The sequence below is a fragment of the Lichenostomus cassidix genome, chromosome Z, assembly GCF_008360975.1.
Source record: "Lichenostomus cassidix isolate B80296 chromosome Z, HeHo_3.0, whole genome shotgun sequence".
Lineage (NCBI taxonomy): Eukaryota > Metazoa > Chordata > Aves > Passeriformes > Meliphagidae > Lichenostomus > Lichenostomus cassidix.
In genome coordinates, this window is record NC_139511.1 from 24,702,072 (window position 1) to 24,722,699 (window position 20,628).

The following is a 20,628-nucleotide window of genomic DNA, read 5'->3' on the forward strand; positions in this document are numbered from 1 at the left end:
ATCACTAGGTGTTGCTTTTGAAGGAAATTTTTCTTTATAAAGAAAAGTCAAAGACAAAGGGAATCCTGAAGTGTTTATGGAAGGTCTTGGGAACATCACATATCAAAAATTCATAGTGTCTTAGACATAACCACATTGAGCTGTGGATACTTGAACCAATTAACATTAAAGCTACTAACAGCCAACATTACTTAGATCAATGTTTGGTTGTAACATTTCTGGTGCCATTTAGAAGGCCTTTACATTTTATTCATGAATAACCAGATGAGTTCGACACTTGTCCTCAATTGAGAAAGACATTAAAGACAAGAAACATATTCTGTTCATAAACAATGATGATTTAAACCATCAAAGTGACAATGAACAGGCATAAGAAAGCTTTAAAGAGGCAAATGCCACAGCTTCAACTCTGCATTTTTTATCTGTCAGTTTGTGTCACAACTTTATTATTCATACCACTTTGAGTGTACTTCTTCCAAATTACTAAGAAGAAGGAGGCAACAAAGCTTAAACCTTAAGAACAGTCTATATGACAGAAAAATATGCAACCAATAGCAGGATTTATGAACATGAAAAGAATTACCATGCATATTTGAAGTTCAGTTATATTTACTTACTGGCCCATTTGTTTAAGAGCATCTATTTCTATGTATGAATATACAGGAACCTACTGTGAACAGCTATTTATTGCACAAAGATCAGGAATCTGTCCCACAAATCTGTAACAAGTATTATTTGGCCTTCAGCATTCCTTTCCATGCCTCTCAATGCACACTATTAAAACACTTTGTAAGTATTAGGTGTCAACATTGAGATTTCTTTTAACTTAGAGGAACTCAAAGGAGTAAATGGAAGTTCCTCTAAAGGTCAGCCAAGATTCAAACACTTGCATGTACAAACTTTTCAAAGAAGGACAATTTAAAAACTTTATGACCTTCACCAGCTGTAAGCTGTTTGTCACCCAAGAGGATATGAAACTTTAAAAAGGTACAACTATTAAAAAAAAAAAAAAAATTCAAGCCTAGCTCATTCAGGGAATAATTAGGTGAGTAAATTACTTCCTCCATCCCACCCCTTGGTGCTGCGGAAAGGGGAGAACTTGGAGAGCCCTGCTTCTTTGTATGTTGCTTTGTACACTCAATACTCCTGTCATGTACTTGGCTTTTCATTCGATTGCTTCTTTCTGGCAGAGACCTCATGGCAGGTGATGCACAAAATCGTAAAGCTCCTAAAGATCAACCATTTGAGACAGCAAAAAGCCACAGGCATTACTGTCCAAGTCTGAAGCACAACCACAAAGTGTCACTGACAACCATTTTCTGATTGAGACACATACTCTAACAATGCAAATAACTTGGTACATCTTAGTACTTTAAGACATGGGTAACCACAGAACTTTATCTGCTTCTGAGGAACTTAAAGTTCATGTGTGTGCCCAAAGTTAATGAACTAGCCCTGAAAACAGTCTTAACAACAATTTCCAGTCTGGGGCTTCTGTAATTCTAGCCTCAGAAAACCAGCTGTGCATTTCTGCATAAAATTTTCTTCTTAGGAAAAAAAGGTTTAATAGCATTTTGTAAGGCACTGGGAGACTATTTTCATGCAGCAGCTTGGAAAGGAAGATTATGGCAGCTGTAAATTTATTATAAGTCATCAAACAAGCTTCAAACCTGCACCCTCAGGGTGGAAATGACTCAATCTGGCTCAGTACACTACGGAGTCTATTTTTGTCCATGCATATTTATGAACAATTCCAAGAGAAAAACGCATTTTCTGGCCTACATACACCTTTTATACATTATAAAGACTAGGCTATTGCACTGAATAATGAAATATTTCTTAAACTGTGAGTCCAAAAATGAGATGTCATGCAAAAATGCCTACTTACCAGTGACTTGGTCAACCAGAATACGAGAAGTAATAATGCGCCCATATTGGGAAAAGAGCTGTTCCAGTTCTTTCTGGGTCATTGTTTTTGGAAGTCCACTAACATACAAATTTGCATCTCTGATAGAAGCTGAACTTGGTCGTGCATAAGAAACCTTAGGAAAAAAAAAAATCATTATAAAGTCCTAGAAAACAAACACTTTAAAACCAGATGAAATAAGACAGTGTTATTTGTTCTGAGACATTAAAATATCTCCAAGAGAAGACAGAAAAATTATGTTGCCAAGCCAGTTTAGTTTTTTTTCTTTCTTCGTTTTTTGTTTTGTTTTTTCTGGGGGGGGTTTCATAGGAGAAGCTGATTACATGAACTCATATATGAAAAGTACTTCCAAATATGAGAAAAAGTTAGGTACACATTCTAACAAGCCTTGGTGGAGAAAGTGTTTTCAGTTACCTGACTGTAAGATTAAAGAGACAAATTTAAGAAGTTCCATGAATGTTCCATGAATTCTCCTTAAAAAGCACTAAAACATACAAGGAATTAATATTTCAGAGTGACACATAGGCCAAAGGCACAGAAAGACAATCTGAAGCACTTAGAGGTTTGCAAGTGTTTTTCAAGTACTGTGTCTTTTTTATGTGTTGAGCTTGCTACCAAATGACACATAATCACCATCATTCATGAGGATAAGATAAACTGCTACATCACTTTCACAGGCCTAAGATAGAATGGCAGAAGCAGGAATCCAACCTGTATTTTGCCTGTTCAGCAGCTTGTCAATTGCTGCAACACAGGCCTTAAAATCAAATGCCATTTAACAGTGAGCCTCTCAGATCCTTTTGGACAGAAGCTTTTTAACTGCTGCCTCAAAGAGTCAGACGGAAATATTTTAAGATCATCAAGTACATTCTTCAACCTTTAGACACATGCTACAAACCAGCACACTCACTACTTCCTACTGAAGTCTTACAAGTGGTTTCATCCTTACTGCAAGAATGATTAGGACAGAATATCTCTAACAGAACATAATACTTTATCTAGGCTTTTCACCTATGCAAAATGTAAAAATAAAAACGATCCTCAAGAAGTAGTCAGATTTATCTTTTTTCCTTCCCTCCCCTCCAATGCACTATTAGCCAATACTGGGCAGCTGAAACTTTTCTGTCACTGCCTTTTGCCTAATTCTTTGATATTTCCTTTCAAATCCTTCCTGTTTCATTTCCATGCAAATCAGCAGACCCTTAAGACTGCTGTGGAAGCAAAACAGAAGACAGAATGCTGGAGGTTAAACAAGCAGCACCCTAAACACTGCTGTGATCCTTCAAGTTCCACCCACAGGCTTTTTGCAAGCTATCTTTGGACTGGCTGAACAGCACTGACCTCACAAACTTGTAGCTATCCAGCACAGAGCCTTGTAAGGCACACTGCCTTGTTCTTTCCACATGAGAGCCCCACAAGAGCTAAAGACCCATGTTCAAAGTTACAGGAAAACACAGAATAAAGTTTGCCTGCATTCAGCCAAAGAAGCAACAAGGACTGTGACAGCTACCCTCTTCTACCAGGCAGAATAAAACAACACCTAAGGAATGAACCAACTTGCTCAACTTGCCCATTTGGCCCTGAGCTTCTCTAAGAAATAAACTTCCATTCCTCACTGGGCAGGATGACTTTAAGGAGACCCCAGGCCAAGGAATGGCGACAGACTGCCTGGGGAATAGGACTAGTCCCAGTAAAATAATGAATTACCAAAGCCAAACAGTTCTGAATAGTTAATTTAATGTTCGTTTTCAAAACCCTCCGACCCACCTCTCTTCCATACCCCTCTGTCCCCACCCCAAGAATTTATCTCTACATGTAGGTGGGCACAGCAACAAAGTTCGTTTATAACTGAACACGGTGAATTGTTTTAGAGTTTTTAATTTCATCTGAACTTGAGATACACTGAATAGTGTCCTATGCAATCCTTTTCCAGCTGTCCATACAGCTTTTTCCATACACATACGGTCTGGTCCTCTGGTGAAAATAGACAATTCCTGGGAGTGACCATCAGCAAAGGAAGGACAAAAAACAGTGACTTATTTTTAAATTTAATAAGAAAAGCTATGCAACTGCCGGTCACACAATGTTTCACTACTGAAAAACCAAAACTCCCACAGTTAGCTGAACATTAGAGAGGTATTTTAGATTTTACATTAGCTTTGAACTCGAATACCTGTTACAAAGCTGCTTGCTAAGCATGCACACTTGTGAGTACTCAAAACAGAGGCTACAGAGTGTTCATCTCACAAGCTCTTTTCAAACAAGACAAAAAAATTCTGTACAAATAGAGACACCAAAGGCCTGCCAAGACCCTTAAGCTGTACCTTGTGGTGCTTGTTTTCCCAGTCTCCAAACTATCCAGATTTTGCTCTAGAAGTAGTTCTATAGATGGTGACAGATCATATAATAGCTCCACTTTCTAAGCAATCCAATGCAGTAACTGGACCTTGCAATGAGTAGCCCATTCCTAATTGTCAAAATCATTATAATTGAACACATCAGACAGAATAAAATAGAAGATAAAATAAACAGAAAAAACAGAGTTGTGATCTGTATGAAAAGACATATAAAAAGAAAAAAAATTTAAGTAAAGTAAGTGACCTGTGAGGTAATGCTTAATATCCAAAGATTTTGACCCTGCCTCCCACTGGTCAGTGACACTTAAGCAGACTAGAAGAAAGTAAGTAACTCACAAAGTCTGTTGATCTGCAGTTCAAATTCAACTGAGACAAAAATGAAATGAAAATTCTCTCTTCTTACCCACACATCGCCCTGACCTCCCTGGTGATTACAGCAGCCTGGCAGCACAGGCATGGATACCACAGGTCCTACAAATTAAGCTGCTTTTAGGTCTGGAAACCATGTTGATGTCCCTGCTTGCCACCTCCAGTGACTGAAGAATCACCTCTAATCCAAATCTAGCAAGCTGGAAATCAAGCACAGGTGTCTGGGGACCTACTTGGATGAATAAGGAAATAAACTCCAACATAAACCCAATGAGTAAAAGATGTGAAAACAGAAATATAAATGGTTTCCAATCACGCACAGATGAAGTTAGAGAAAGTAATATCCAGCTGGATTTGAAATTGGTGAGAGACCTGAAGTGCAACAAAAAAAGATCTGTCAGCAAAAGGAAGACTGAGGAAACAAATCCACTGCTGAACAGGACAGGAAAACTGCTGACTGTGGACATAAAAAAAGGATAGAACACTTAGTACTCTCATTGCCTGAGTTTTTATTAGCAAAACGGAGTTTCAGGGATTCCAGGCCCAAGAGCAGTAGAAAAGCTTGAAACAAGAACACATGCCCTCAATGGTGGAGGATCACAATGAAGAATGCTTGAACTGCACAGAGAGAAGTCCATGGGGCCTGAAAGGCTGTGCCTGCAAGAGCTGAGAAAACTGACAGATGTTGCTGAAAGGCAACAACAAAGGTTGTCTTTGTGTAGTGGGTTGACCTTGGCTGGGCACCAGGTACCCATCAAGCTCGATCACTGCTTTCCCAGCCAGACAGAGAAGAGAAAATTCACACTGCTGGACACATGTCGCCACATATTAAGAATACAAACTCACAGCATCTATCAGAAGAGAAAAAACCTGCAAGAAATAATTGCAAACTTACTGCCAGTTTACCTTATGCTACAGAACTGGTATCTGTCAGTACACAAAGCAGTTTCTACAAACCTCTCTCATTTTCCTCTGGTAAGTCACTATGAGTTCTTTCATGGTAACAGCTGATCCAGTACTGCCCATGCCCTCGCTGGTAAAAGACATTTCAAATAGAGTTTGACATGGCAGTCAAGCCCTACATTAAACACAATTTCATGAGCGCAAGTAAATGAAAGCAATAAATGCTCTAACCAGTATACACAACTATTACTAATTCAGTTTCAGTGTCATTACCTTCAAATTCCTGAAGTGTGTTTACACGGTATTTTTCACATCTAAGAACATAATGCTGATCACAGATTACACAACACAGAAAGTATCCCAGTGACTACACCTGACACATTGTTAAGATCCAGTTATTAACGTTCTTAGAAATACCTCTGCCCAAATTAAGGTGCAAATGAGACCACAGACAGTCAATAGTATGGGTTTTATTTGATAGTAAATATGTGAGAGAGAGAGAAGGAAAGAGAGGAAAAGAAAAGTAGGAATAGAGGGGGGGACAGAAAGAGGTTGACAGATACAGAATAAAGAAAATATCACCATCTGTGGATCCCAATGATGTTACACTGATCCTCTCCAGCTGCTCTTGGTGGTGATGGTCACCCCAAAAAGCATAGAATCCCACGGGTTAATATACACTCAGGCCAGGGGCAATGTCCAGGCATGTCCCCCCAGGAGAGGGGACAGCCTCTAGCAGCAGACTCTGCTTGCATCAGGTACAGTCCTTTGGTGCCAGGCCTCTGGGGAGCACTTTGGGGGGTCTGTGATGGATTGTGACTCCCCCTCAGCTGCCCCTCATGTGAAAGTCCCATGGATGTGGCCTGTGGGGTTGAGGGTTCCACAGCTGGGCAGTTTGTGTAACAGAGGATGAATGGGTGTTTATTGCCTCAGACCAGGGGGTATGCCATGCACCCGAAAACCTCCTCCTCCCTCGGCTGGGGGGGAAGTCTGTGCAAACCTGGCTTCTGTGGGCTGTGCTCTCCCCCACCCCAAACTCAGCTGGGGAAGAATCTCTGCTTCATTTGACTCTCTTGTGGATGTGTTCCTTTCCCTTCAGCCTTGTTTGTTTCTCCCCTACGTTAAGAAGATTGAACAGTAATATCTTATCTTGGCAGTGTAACTTTCAGTCCAAAGTCCCAGTCAGGTGCCTTCAGGGAGGTCCCTTTGGTTGTAGATTCTTTATACCGTTTTTGTTATAATGAGCAAAACTTTATATCAATGTTTGAGGCATGAACTATTTCAGTCTCGGACACACTTGAATTTGGGCACATTAGTCATAGGAATAACAAAATAAAAATTAAATTAAAATTAGTGGTTCATCACCAATATCTGAACATTATATTTAACAATCTTGCTAAGCACCAGAACTTCTGGTCAGGCAAGAAATCTCAAAGAAACATGTAACTTCAGAAACCTGATGTAATTTAAGTTTGACTTTTTTTGGAAAAACTTTACTAGTAATCCACGATTACTTCAAGTCAGAACCACTAGAGAAAAACAAGGACACTAAGAAATATTAGTGGTATAACTAATTTCTATAGAAAAGAACCTTGCTTAGAGTATGTGCTATACATGGGACATATCCCTCTTCATTTTTTATGTCAAAGTCCAGCTATTTCACTTGTAACACAAATTTAAAGCAGAGACTCTCCAGACTACATCTTGTCACCTTGCTCATTCAGTAATTACTTACTGACAGTTCTAGATTTAGCCTCTTTAAACAATTTTTATATGGACTGAATTAAGAGCTGTGCCAAGATTTTAACTCCACAGATAATTCAATAGGTGCATATTACAGTTATGCAATGTCAAAACCACCGAACACAAGGCAAGTCAAGAAAGAGCCTGAAAGCCTGCAGTTTTAAATATTGAATGATGACACACACTGTACAACACTGAACAGCACCACTCTGGAGATACCAATTTAAAAACAGTTTTACTGAAATTTTCCACTGCAGTTAGTAGGAAAGACTTGTTTCTAGAACTGCAAGCATTACGCTACCAAATCCAAGTATTTTCACTGCTTTAATTTTTAATTTTTTAACATCAAGATGAACTGATTTACAATGCTCAAGTGAGAACTGTGAAAGTTGGCAGGTTAAACAGAGAACTTCCCAAAAATAATAAAGTGGCACAGTCCCTACAAGTAAATGTTTCAGTTTCTTACTATCTGCTACTACCTACAGACACCTCAGTACCACGCTCTTTTATCTTACATCTTATTACAAGTAGAGGACATAATATTTGTATTCTCACAAAGAACTTAAGAATGTAGTATCATTTCTTCCTAAACACTTTTACTTAATGTTTTCTTCAAAGTCTTTAAATCTGGAATCTTTAAATGTTAAAATCAGTATTTCAGTACATATTTACATTCATTACTGTCAACTGCAATCTTTCTGCTTAGAGCACTACTTGCCCTTGAGAGCAGTATCCAGTTCCTTCAAAATGCATGTTTCTGTGGAAAAAAAAATTCCTACCAAAAACTGCCATTTAGTATGTGCAGATGAAAATAGGTTAAACCTGCCTACAAAGCAGACAGATTTATATTGAGAACAGGAATACATTAGAACCATGTATGCCTCCTTGGCAAGCACAATAAAAACAAGGACATACTGCCTTTTCTTACAGCAATGTTCTCAGAGGCCATTGTGCCAGGCAAGCATTCTTAACTTGCACTTTAATTTGTATGAGATACCACAACTCAAGAACTCTTCTTAATTTGATTTCTAGTAAGAAGACGCTGCAGTACACCACAGAGATGAGGTCTGACCTGTCACTAGCCAGTGACAGGCTGATGCCTGGAACAGTAGAGTACATCGCTGTATATTCATCAATTTGACTTCCTGTATCCCCTCAAATAAAGGTTGTTCCACTCCAAACAAAGCTTCAAGGCCACTCTTCCCAGCATACACAAGACTGCCTTGTTGAACATGTATGTGCTGTGCTGAGCTCATGGTGGAAGTCTGCAGTAGCACACTTCTGTGGACAGAGCAGATTGGAAATCTAGCCTTCCCTTTGCAAAAGCAACTCACACCCAACTCTGCGGAACTACAAAAAGAAACTGCTCAACATGGCTTCACTTACAAGTTTAGATTTAGCTCATAAATACAAGCATATCCCATAAAGGCCCTGCTTTTACAGACTGCTGTGCAACAGGGAATGAATTGAAAAAATGGACTCTGAAGCAAAGCCTTCAGCATTATTATCAGAAGAGGTTTCACTGTTTCAGTCCACATCTCGAAGTGCTCCAGCTCTAACAGCTACAACCCATGCCAGTCACAGCCTTGATGTGGATTATGGGATCCACATCTGGTGCCACTCAGCTGAGAGCCTGAATGGACCAACCTGACAAATTTAGACTTAAGACCAGTCTTTACATGTCTGAGAGAAGGAGGACCAGAAGGCTTCCTCAGGATATAACCAATTAAGGACAGCACAGTGCTCAAAGAGGAAGACCTCATAAAATGCTGCCATACGTAGCACAGAGGAACACCAGAAACAGGCTTTCAGAAGCCTTGGTCTAAAGCAACTGACACCCAAAACACCACTTGGTGGACAGAAGCAAATGTACTTGTATGCTAAAACCAGAAACCAGCTGGAAATCCTGCTACCTATGAAAACAGAAACAGAGGTTTTCTCAGAAGTCCTAAAGAAACTGTAATTGTAAACAATTACATTTTACCTACATTAAATCAGGGTCATAAACTTCTGATAAAAAAAAAAACAATCAAGTTCACGGACATAAAACTTGAAATGGGAATTACCCACTACAATCACAGAATAGCAATTATGTTGTTTTGCCTTCAAAAGGACCAATACAGAAGAGTATTTTTAAACTTGCAGTCAGTAACTATCACTGTATTGCTAAAAATAAGAAATACTTGACTTAAGTACAAACAAAATGTAAGAAAGGAGATGAAGTCTCCAAATACTTTTAATTTCATACTTTTCACATTCTTATAGGGTCAAAAGACCTTTCTTCATACTTCACATTCATGATTCTGATGCTCACTCAAATAGTGAGAGCACCATGAATTTCAGACACACTAGGAATAAAAAAAAGCAGTTACCTTTCAGGGAGGGAAAGCGTACATAGTATAATATTAATCCCTCCACATGAATAACATAAACAGGAATAAAATCTTAGAACAGAAGACCTCAATTACCTTCCTGAAGGAAATGAGTAAACCTCAGGTTATACCTAAGGAGCTGCTACTACTGAGAGAGACTCTGGCAAGTGCATTACTCTTGCACTATTCCACAGGAACATCTAGAAATGCACAGAACATATTCATTGCAACTTATAGAGTCCACTGGAATATCTTACAACCTTTCTGGGAAAACTATTACTGTATGGATGAAAGACAACAGAATAAACATTTATAAGATGAAAAACCTTGAAAGCTGCTATCTTAACAGAGGTGTATTTGTCTCAAGACTGCCATAAGTTCAAAAGTAAGCACAACCATATTTTACAGCAATAAAAACAGTGCTACAAAGATACTGTATTTTAAACAAAATAAAAAAAAGTAATAATTTAAAACCCAAACAAACAAACAACCCCCCTGAAAACAATGGTCAGATCTCCATACCTGGCCTTTACAGCATTTTGAATCCATGCAGAAAGCCACAACCTTCTTAAGAGGACTTGGCATAGCATGGGCAGGGCAGGGCACAAAGATCCAGCACTAATCTCAGTGGCAACAAGCAACTTTTGTTGGCTTTGTTGTTTCTGCTTGCATAAAACCTGGCTTTTGAGCTACGCTTGCAGACTCTCATCAGCTCTACACAGTACTGCTGGCCCCCTCTGGTATGTCCATTTGTGTCAGGAATCCACAGTGCAGCTCAGGAAGGACCTTACTGAACTGCTGAAGCTTTTTGGCTGCAAACCTGCTCAGCAGCCTCAGGGTGAGCTGCCCAGGTCCAAGGATTCTCTCGCTCAGAGAAACAGGGATGGGCTCTTGTCAGACACTCTAATCAGCAGCAACACGGCACTTGGGGCTCAAAAGAAAAGAAACTGCGATAGCTGAAGGTGACAATAACACACTTCGTGGTATGGCCTGACACTGTGTGTGAATGAACAAACAACCATGTGGCCATCAGGTGGTTTATAGGAAGTGACTGCAATATGCATTGAGAATTGAATCCTCCTCTCAATACTATTCAGCTACATAAAAACCAAGCAGCCAGCTCAAGCTAGTTAAGTAACATTCAAGGTCTGAAATTTGAATTTCAGTGAAGAACACATTTTACCTGGGGGTGAAAAGGCGTGTGTGTGTATGTGTAGTATTAAAATGAAAATGCTGTCAAAGTTTTAACTGTTCATATAGCTAAAAGACTGAATAATTATAATTTATGTAACTCCTGCACAAATTTAAGGCAAAAAACCACCTATACCTTTCTTCCAAGAAAAATTGTTCTGTTTCAGATCTGCTAGAGCAGTTCAATTTTACCTTAGGAATAAAGTCCTGAGGTACTTAATTACTCTGTCAAGACCACTAAATGCTCTGGCACCACAGCCCTTCTCTCAGTCTCTGCTGATTGACAACATCAGTGAAACTCACTAGCTTTAATTAAACCTTCACACAGGATTCCCTTTTGCTCCTTACTAGATCAATGTTCTTTAATACTGGGAGGGGGGGAAGCGGGAATTGATTTAAAAAAAAAAAAAAAAAAGGTAAGGAGGGTTTCTCTCACTTCACAGCTCACTCACCTTTGGTATTTTAATAGACTTTTTACACAACTCGTGTACTTCATTGCTACCCAGGGATATTAGTTAGCAGAAAATCACCACAAAAAAGTGATGCTACCAAAATTTTTGTCTGCAAGTATCAGTGGTGAACACAGGAACACTCAATCTTTTTTGACCTGCTGCATTAAACTCAGAAATAAAGAAAGCACGTACCTTTAAGTATTTTGCTATTTTCCATTAAGTATACAAAATGTTTTCAAGAGAATTGTCATTGGTAAAATTTCTTAAGGATGCAGCTACTGAACAGTTAAGTTAGAACATAATTCCTCTACAATGAGTCTTGGTGTAAATCCAAATGGTGATTCAAGGCACCAACTGAAATTCCATTGCATAATGCCAAATTTTAAGGCTAATGATGCAAAGAACACTAATAAGCTTGCAGCACACCCCTCACTTCAAGTCTTCCCTTGCTAAGCTGACTTCTTAGTATTCACTCATCTACTAAAGTCTTAACTGGCTCTTCTCATTACGCCACTTTCTACAGTGGGGCAGTCAACTAAGTGAAGATGGCAAAGTAGAACATCCTGTGCTTGCAGCCAAAGAATTTGTCAAACTTCATTCCAACAGGAAGCTAACAGACTGTTACACATTAAGCCTGTTTTTATTTTCATTACACACAAAATAATAAGGGAATGGGAAGAAAACCTACAGGTTTAATACTTTAGATAAAACATTTCTGAAATTTCTATTCCCCTGACAGGTAATAATTACTCATGTAAACATCCCAATAATCCAAAACACTTCAGAGGAGGAACACCTTATTAAAACTGACTTTTAAACAGCACTAGGCTAAGTAGAATACAGCCATCTTACAAATGCTATCTTATAAAAAAAGACAACTCCTAGGCCTCTGGCCTGGACAAACAATTTTTCCCCCTTTCCAACATATATTTGCATACACCTGTACATGTCTCTCCAGCATTCTCCATTAAGAGAACTTTAGTAGAGAATGCTGGTGAGACAGTGCCAGGTCCTGCGTGCAGGGGTTCTGCCACTTCAGGCCCTCAAATCAGAGTAACAAGCATTACTGTCATCTTCAGAGTCCTCTTGGCAGCTACGATCCACAAAGGGCTGTGTCCATCATTAAGGCACCCATGAAAAAAAGCCAAAAATATTCTGTGTCCTCCTGCTACCCATCCCTAACAGTCTAGTTAAAAAGTCTAGTGCCTCCTACTCACCATCTTGCACAGCTCTCAGACAGTCCAAAGACAGGTCATTGGTTTGCCCTCTCCTTTTTAGACAGAGAATCTTAATATACTTTGTTTTTAACGCAGAACTCTTTTACTCCACATTGAAAGATACTCCTATTCAGATAGTCTCTCAATAAATTCACTTGTATCTTTTCTTCATTTTAGGAGTTTTCTCATAAAAACCCCTTAAACAAGGGGAGGGGAAGCTATGGAGCATTTCTCCTCTCCCAAGCAAAAGCCAAGACAACAAAAACATGCACTCAATTTTCTTATCACTATGTGTAAATCAGCAACTCTCATAACTTGTTTGCTTCTCTGAGTCTTCCATATTTGGGAAGAACTGATCTTTCCAGGACAAACCAAATGAAGAAAGTCATGGACAAGCAAGCAGGCAAGCAGAAAAATCACTCCAGGCACAAAAATCCACATTTTTACAGTCTCTGAAATAGAACAGAGGTAAAGAGCTTGCCAGCAGCATCATCTTCCAAGAGAAGCCACAGAAAATATTTTACTTTTTGTAAGATGCAACTCTCTTTTACACTGAAGTAATCATAATTAAATGAATTAAATTAATTATGTAATCATAATTAAATGAACCCCAAATTTCAGAGGCTACCTGCAGCACACATTTGCCTGTTTACATTGCAGATAAACTGTATATTATGCCAGAGGGCACTATATAATAATGGAGAAATACCATCTAGCAGAGCAGGGTTCACATATCTAACACACCTGTAAGTGGCTTTAACACCAGTGTATACCCACCCTGATGTTTTACTATTCAGTTAAATGAGAAGACAACACACAACGGGCACCAGGCTAAACAAGACTAAGACTGCTATGACTTGCTTTGGAGATACACACCTGAAAATTGGTTAATATACTTTGCAAAGAATTCAGTAAAGTATCCAGTAAAGCATTCCACAGGATCTTCTTTTAAAAAAGGGCAGAGGTAATAAGATTTTGTATTGCTACCAATATTAAAAAAACCCTTAAGCCAGAATTTTGCAAATCCACATTTTTCAATGTATTTTATTTCAAGAGAACAGTAAGCGGTATGCTGTTAGGGATCCAACAAATATATCCAGTGATCAGCAGGCTAGTATAGAAGCTGTGGATCAGACATACCTGTCACAGCCCCAGTCCAGGGCATCACACACCAGGGTCAGGACAGTCAGCTCTCTCTGAGTAGGATTACACTCAGCTCAGTCACAATGTGAGGTTGTATCACACTGTGACTGAACCAACGAAGTTCCTTCCAGTTTTGTACACTAATGAGAAACAAACTTGCCACCATCAATCTAGTAAAGTACTAAGCATTCCTACAGAAGTCCCAAAAATGTACAGAGAACAAATATCTAATTTTTTTCTTTTGAAGCCTAAATATCCACTAACACTCCTATTCAATAAATTTTTACCTGAAGATATTTATGAAAATCTCAGTTATACACATTTTTGAAGCTGAAAATTAAGGGTTAGATTCTGAATTTGTCAAGCAGGTTGGGATTGGTGGTTTTATTTTTTTTTTTTGTTTGTTTGTTTTGGTTATTTTGGTTTTTGGGGTTTTGGTTGGTTTTGGTGGGGGTTTTTTTCTGGGTTTTTTTGGTAATTGAATTATCAGCTCTGGACAAATACTAACACTGAGGTCTATAAACAGGAAGTAATCTCTGCAAAGGTCCTGGGACTGAGACCTCATAAGTGACTTCCTCCACCAAAGACGTTGCCTCCAGAGGCAGAAAAGACCTCAGACATCAACTTGACCTCTGCTCTCAACTGCCTCCTGGCTGATCTGAGGAATATGTAAGCTACAAAGTGATTCACAGTAGGTTGGGCATTTCTACTGTTTCACAGATAAATGTGGTGGGGTTGGAACTAGATTATCTTTAAAGTCCTTTCCAACCCCATAACATCTTATGATTCTGTGATCTTGGAAAATTCAGTCAAAAAAACAGTCCTGGAACCCAGTGTCCAAGAAGGAAGAAGAATAAATCAAGAAGAGAGCAAAGCAGTTTTTCCACTCAAGTCATGCACACTAACACTGAAAGGTGCTGCTGAAGTCCAACAGGGCTGAATGTGGGTAGATAGAGTCAGAATTTACTTGTAACATTATCAATCAGCATTTAAAGACACCTTTCTCTAATTAAACAGTGATTTTCTCTGTTTTGGCTAAGAGGCCACCATTTTGGCTTGTGACAACTCCAGCGTTTCAGCTTTCCTTTAGCTAAAGATACCTTACATACAAATACCTGAAAACTAAGACATAAACTTTTGTCTCACTGCAAGGGTCACTGCCTGGTATATATAACCTACAGTTCCACCTTTTGGTCCTGGGAAAGCAGGATAGAAAAAGCATGACTGTCATCACTTGCATCTGTATACTCAATTTTCACTTTATTTTATATTAATCCCTTAGCAAGTTGAAGAAGGATTAAGAATTCAAGTACTGGCAGCATGAATTAAATCACTGAAACCCCCCTGAAGGGAACATTTTGACTTGGGAGACCTGGCTTGATTCTCTATAACCACCTCCTTTTTTGCCTATATAGTCAACAGAGCTTCCAGCTTACCACCCGGGACATATGAGTCATATTTGCTCAATCCAAGTCTCACATGCAAAACAATACTACTGCAACACAAACACATTCCCTTTCTCATCACCACCCAAAAGGCAGCTTCAAAAGTCCTGGAGCACAAAATTACTCAATTTTCCCCCAAAGCAGAAAACAAGAGACTGGGCAAGGCATATGCCAGAAACAAAATAGGGAGCTTTCAGCAGCAAAGCATCTGTCCATGCCTTTCATCCATTGTACTTGTGTGCCATGAGTCACCATTTGTTACAAAGCAGTATTTAAGTTTCAAATAGTGTAATCCACTTCATTAAATCTTAGAATCCAGAACAGGTAAGGCACTTTAGCCAAAATTACTGCTACTTTATTTTTGTCTCAGTTGTCTTTCAGTGGCTCTGCACTGCTTTTTAAGTACAAACTGTTTCAGAGGTAAACTTTATTTCATGGCTCAAACATGCTCCCTAGTTTGTCACCATGCAGTCACTATAGGCACTATATATATTGCACTATAGGCAGTCACTATGTAAGTGATCAGCTAGCAAACCCTTCTGTTTAATGAGAAAGAATGGGCTCGTTGGAATATATACTGCCTTCAGGCACCAACACCTATGAAACATGTTCAAAACTCTGCATTCCCTGATAACTTTATTTCATCTCCTCTCTCAGTATTTCAGAGCTCAGCTGTTCAAATGAGTATCCTCAGTCTTTTATTAATGGATTAAAAGAGGAGATGACAAGTTTTCTGTCTCCAGAAATCTGAGAAACTAAATTTAGTAAACAAGTGTGTGAGGAGTTACAACACAACAGAAAAAAAAGCCCAGGAATACCAAACATTAGAGACCTAAAGACCAGAGCCCTAGAAATGGAGTAATTAATAGAAATCCAAAATAATTATTTCAGCATTTCATTTTAAGGATTTGTAAGACAAGCAAGAAAACTAGCAACATAAAACCTGAAGTATTAATAAGGAAGTTACACATCTTTGAGAAAATGAGGAAGCACATGGTGTTCAAACAACATGCAATATTGCATTTCTTCATCTAAAGCATATGACATGATTTCTCAGTTAAAACAATTCGATTATACATATAAAGTGTTAAGTGGGTTAAGAAAATGAAATTTTCTATACTTTCTATACTTAATCTAACCAGGTTACAAAGGACCATTTGCTACATTAGATCCTAGTTTATTCTACTGGCATCAGCAGAATACTCATTACAATTGTGAAGGTAAACAAATCAGGAAGTCAAAACAGTTCAATTTCTTTAAATTATTTTAACACTACATACTTTTATAGTCTTAGTTTGAAGTCTCAATCCATTCAGGGTATTGATAGCTTTTTCGGCATCCTTGGGGTCAACGTAGTTCACAAAACCATAACCCAAGCTCTGTCCTGATTAAAAAGACAAATAAGAGTCATCATTAATAACACACTGCCAATCAATGCATAGCTAACTGTTTAAAACCTACAGAGACAGACTGAACAAACACTGCTTATATCGAAGAACAGTACCTGCCCCAAGTAACAAAAATTGCGAAAGATCACAACATCTGATTTTTCCCACTAACATTAGCAGACTTCAAGTAGCTTCCCCCTGTGTTCTTGTGTTCAACAAAAAAATTGCTACATTCAGTTTAATGCAACACTTAAAAACTGATATGGAGAATAGGTTCAGGAGCATACTATGATCTGTTAGACACAAGAGGATGTGCAGAAGCATCTAGTTTAAAGTGACATCAGGAATCCCCTACTCACTCTTAAACTTCTTTATTGAACATAAAAAGCATAGTTGCAAAATTTTGGACTAGTGCTTGAAAATGAAGTACATTTGAAACTCACTCAATGTCAGAATTTGAGCCAAATTGGAAGCCAAAATACTTTATAGATGTTGGTCATGCACTACATACAGTCTCTCTGTAACAAGGAGTTTAAAGGCTCATTTTACTCCAATATTTAAACAACAGGTACAAGTATACGATCAAGAACTAAATATCGGCTAAAGATGCAGTATTATTTTCTGATTTTTTTAGTGTCTGAAATTCAGATGACATATGGACATAAAGCATTTTTAATTAGTTCTCATCTCTGAACAACCATCCCTTTCTAATCGTTATTCTGCCTAAGCACCTATTAAACACTTAAGTTCTGTAGTAGTCATCTTTTGGCAACTTCAAAACCTACAGTATACCGCTCCAAACTAGCATACTTAACTTTAGAAGTACTTTTAGTGCATAAGAATGCAAATAGGTGGAAAATTTTAACACAGTGAAAGGATACCACTTAGTAAGAACACTATCCTTTATTAGCACAAATCTTTCCAGAAACGGTCCCATATGCTGAGCTTTTGTTTGGTTTTGTTTGTTTGTTTGGGGTTTTTGGGGGTTTCTTTGTTGGAGTTTTTTTTTTTTTTTCCAAGACACCAAAACAAGGTCAAAAAAATTGTGAACAAGCAGTAGGGAAGCATCCAACATATTAGTTCACAAAATGCCGGTTAGAATGATTAGCTTGGATACACAACAGTATAAAAGGATAAAAAACATTACATAAAGCGCAAATGGCAAATTAATTTATTGCCAAAAAGATGTAACAGCACTTAACGCTGTATCAAGTTCTTGTATGGTATCTATATGGAAAGCATTTAACAGTATGTAATGCGAAAATAACAACAGGAAATTTTGCACTTAATTAAATATGAGAGGGTTTACTAACAAGGCCATCACCCCTGGCATTTATAATATTGCACCAATTATGCCTACCATGGCACCAAAGATCAGGACATCACCACTATCCCACACCCCAAAGTCACTTCCATTCTCTCCCATCTCACCCTCAAAACACCACAGGAAACCACAAATTGTCTAGATGGAGCCATGAACAGGTTAACACATGCATTAATAGAGAATCCAATCACCAACAGGGTAGAAGACTGAGCACCTACTCTAAAGAATCCTGCTCTGAGCAGGAGGTTAGACTCCATGTTTTTCATGCCTCCAACCTCAGCAGTTTGTCATGTTTCTATAACCAGCCATATGGAAATACCCAAAAGCATTTCTGTATTCGTTTATAGTTCTACCTAGAGATAGTGAATTCACTTATCCTAGAAGCCTTTTTCCTTATTAGCTTGATTACAGTAGAGCAATTTCTGTACCTGTCACCTCCATCACTCCCACTGTCTGCAGAAACTCTTCCCAATGGTGTCTCCAAAAAAGAGGAACATCTTTTTGTGCATGACTGATTTCAGTCTTATCTCCCAATATAGAAATGCTGATTTCAGGCGTTTGTTAATAATCTCCTACGGAACCCTTTTAAACGACAACCTTGAATTATGTTAAAATCTCAGAAAGAAAACTATTTCATACATGATGTTCCCAATACAGTACTCACTCATTCCAGATGAAAGAGAAAAAGATATGAAGAAATTATTTCTCCTACCCCCTCTGTTGATGTGATCTACTTTTCACAGTAGAAACACCCAGACCGCTGCAGACAAAGAGCTTACCTAGCTGTTAAAAGGATTCAAATCATGACCGTTCCTCTGGAGACACTCTATTAGATAAATTTGATAAATATTAGGACACTAGCATAGGAAGGTGCACCAAAAAGACACCACAATTTATTCAGGATGGGTCTGAATTAATTTATGCAATTTTATTCTATGATTTTACAATTTAAAAAAAGCTTTCACCATGACAGTGGTAGAACACTGAAACAGGCAACCAGAGGGATTGTGAAGTCTCCGTTCCCAAAAATACTCAAGAGTCTGACTGGACATGGTCCTAAGCAACCTGTTGAAGGAGAATCAGCTTAAAAAACAAGGAATTACTAAATTATCTCCAGAAGTTCTTTACACCCTCAGTGAATCTGTGAATGAGATTCTATTTGCTTCAGTTTTGTTTAATTTAGGTTATCATCTAAAATTTCAAAAGCGTTCTCTAAAAGCTTTATTTATTCAGAAAGGTTAAGAAAACACAAAACCTAAGAGATTGAAATTATGCCTTAAAATTAGTGGTTTAATTAGACATTATCAATAACTGACAGTCAAGAATCACCTTCTTCACAGCACATAAATGTTGACTTCGAATAAGCAATACTAATAATTGTAAATGAAACCTGATTTCTGGGATCAGACATTTGAGGTAAGGCACTTCAGCCAAAATTACTGCTGTCTTATTTTTGTCTCAGTTGTCTTTCAGTGGCTCTGCACTGCTTTTTAAGTACAAACCTTTTTGGAGGTGAACTTTTTTTCATGGCTCAAACATGCTCCTAGTTAGAAGGCAGTCACTATGTAAGTGATCAGCTAGCAAACCCTGCAGTTTAATAAGGAATAGTTTTAGGAACTGAACCCTTTTAAATCTTCCTGCTTATATTAACCACTTGCTAAGAAGTTTGTCAGCTCATACACAAATGGCTGAGTTCCAGAAAATTCAGACAAGCATTTAATAAAATGCAGCAAAAGCAGCTATTTTGAACTCCCCATCAGGTATCTTGGCTATTCCAAGTTATGTCTGACACCTGGTGGGAAAGTACCAAGTGGGTTAAAAGGAAGAACTGAGTTTCTAAGTTCTAAGTGAAAAAGACTTCAGTCCAAACTTATTCAAGTACCACTATGGCTGTACAAGCCAGAAGGAAATCTCATTTTATTATGGATTTCAGACAGAGAGACCACCACACTTGCTGTGCACAGATTTTACTCAAATAAAATTAGAGGCAACTGGCCAGGACAACTCAAACCAGTTCTCCTTCTGTGCAGCTCTTCCTCATTGCTCAACGTCTAAACATTTGCTTTCAAGACAAAACAAGCAGAAACTAGATGCACTTAAACCAAATCAGCCACCACTTAGGAGATCTAAGAGGAACTTCATTATTTAATGAATGTAATGACTAGTTCATATTGCCTGAAGGTAAGGACTGAACTGAACAATGACAGAACTGGACTCTTCAGTCTGTGCCTCTTCTACAACAAATTCCATTTATCAGGAAAGCAATGTCCTGCAGAACCCAGATCTGACTCTAAGTCTAGTAACACACTTAAATGTACATTATGTGTCTGAGTCTGCAAAAAGGTGATGGAAGAAAGAAGGTAAATCTCTAGCTACTCACAAGCTGGGTACACAATCCCCAGACTTAAATGTGTATCAAAGTACTGCTTAGTCTCCTACTGTTTAAAGACAGGGTCAGTTCCAGCCAGCTGTTGCGCCAGCTTTGTGTTTCCAATTTGTGCTTAATGACATTGTCTGAAAAAACTCTTACTGCTCTCCAGGTTAGCTGTCCTGGTGTTCTGTCTGATACTATGTGTTTAGGTATTTTGAATATCCAGTTTTGCTTTTTGAGGATCTTAAAAATAAAGGCCTACTCAGCCTCAACACAGACAAGAGACTACCTGTGTCATCAGCTCCTTATCTCATAACTCAGATCTACAAGTGGTATTGAATTTAACTTATCCTAAATAAAGGAGTGTCAAGAATTTCTTAAAATTTAACTATCATTTGAGCTTAATCTCCTTGATAGTTCTTGTGG

At 38.3% G+C, this 20,628-nt stretch overlaps 1 protein-coding gene across 17 annotated transcripts in view; it reads right to left on the reverse strand.

The window, feature by feature from the left end:
* ELAVL2 (ELAV like RNA binding protein 2) overlaps positions 1–20,628 on the reverse strand; it is a 93,350-nt gene that overhangs the window by 9,202 nt on the left and 63,520 nt on the right. For all 17 annotated transcript variants that reach the window (XM_085043821.1, XM_085043810.1, XM_085043806.1 and 14 more), the window contains 2 exons: positions 16,400–16,503; positions 1,889–2,042 (listed from right to left, as the gene is read on the reverse strand). In XM_085043821.1, the coding sequence (XP_084899947.1) occupies positions 1,889–2,042; positions 16,400–16,503 (258 nt within the window). The remainder of the gene's footprint in view (positions 1–1,888; positions 2,043–16,399; positions 16,504–20,628) is intronic.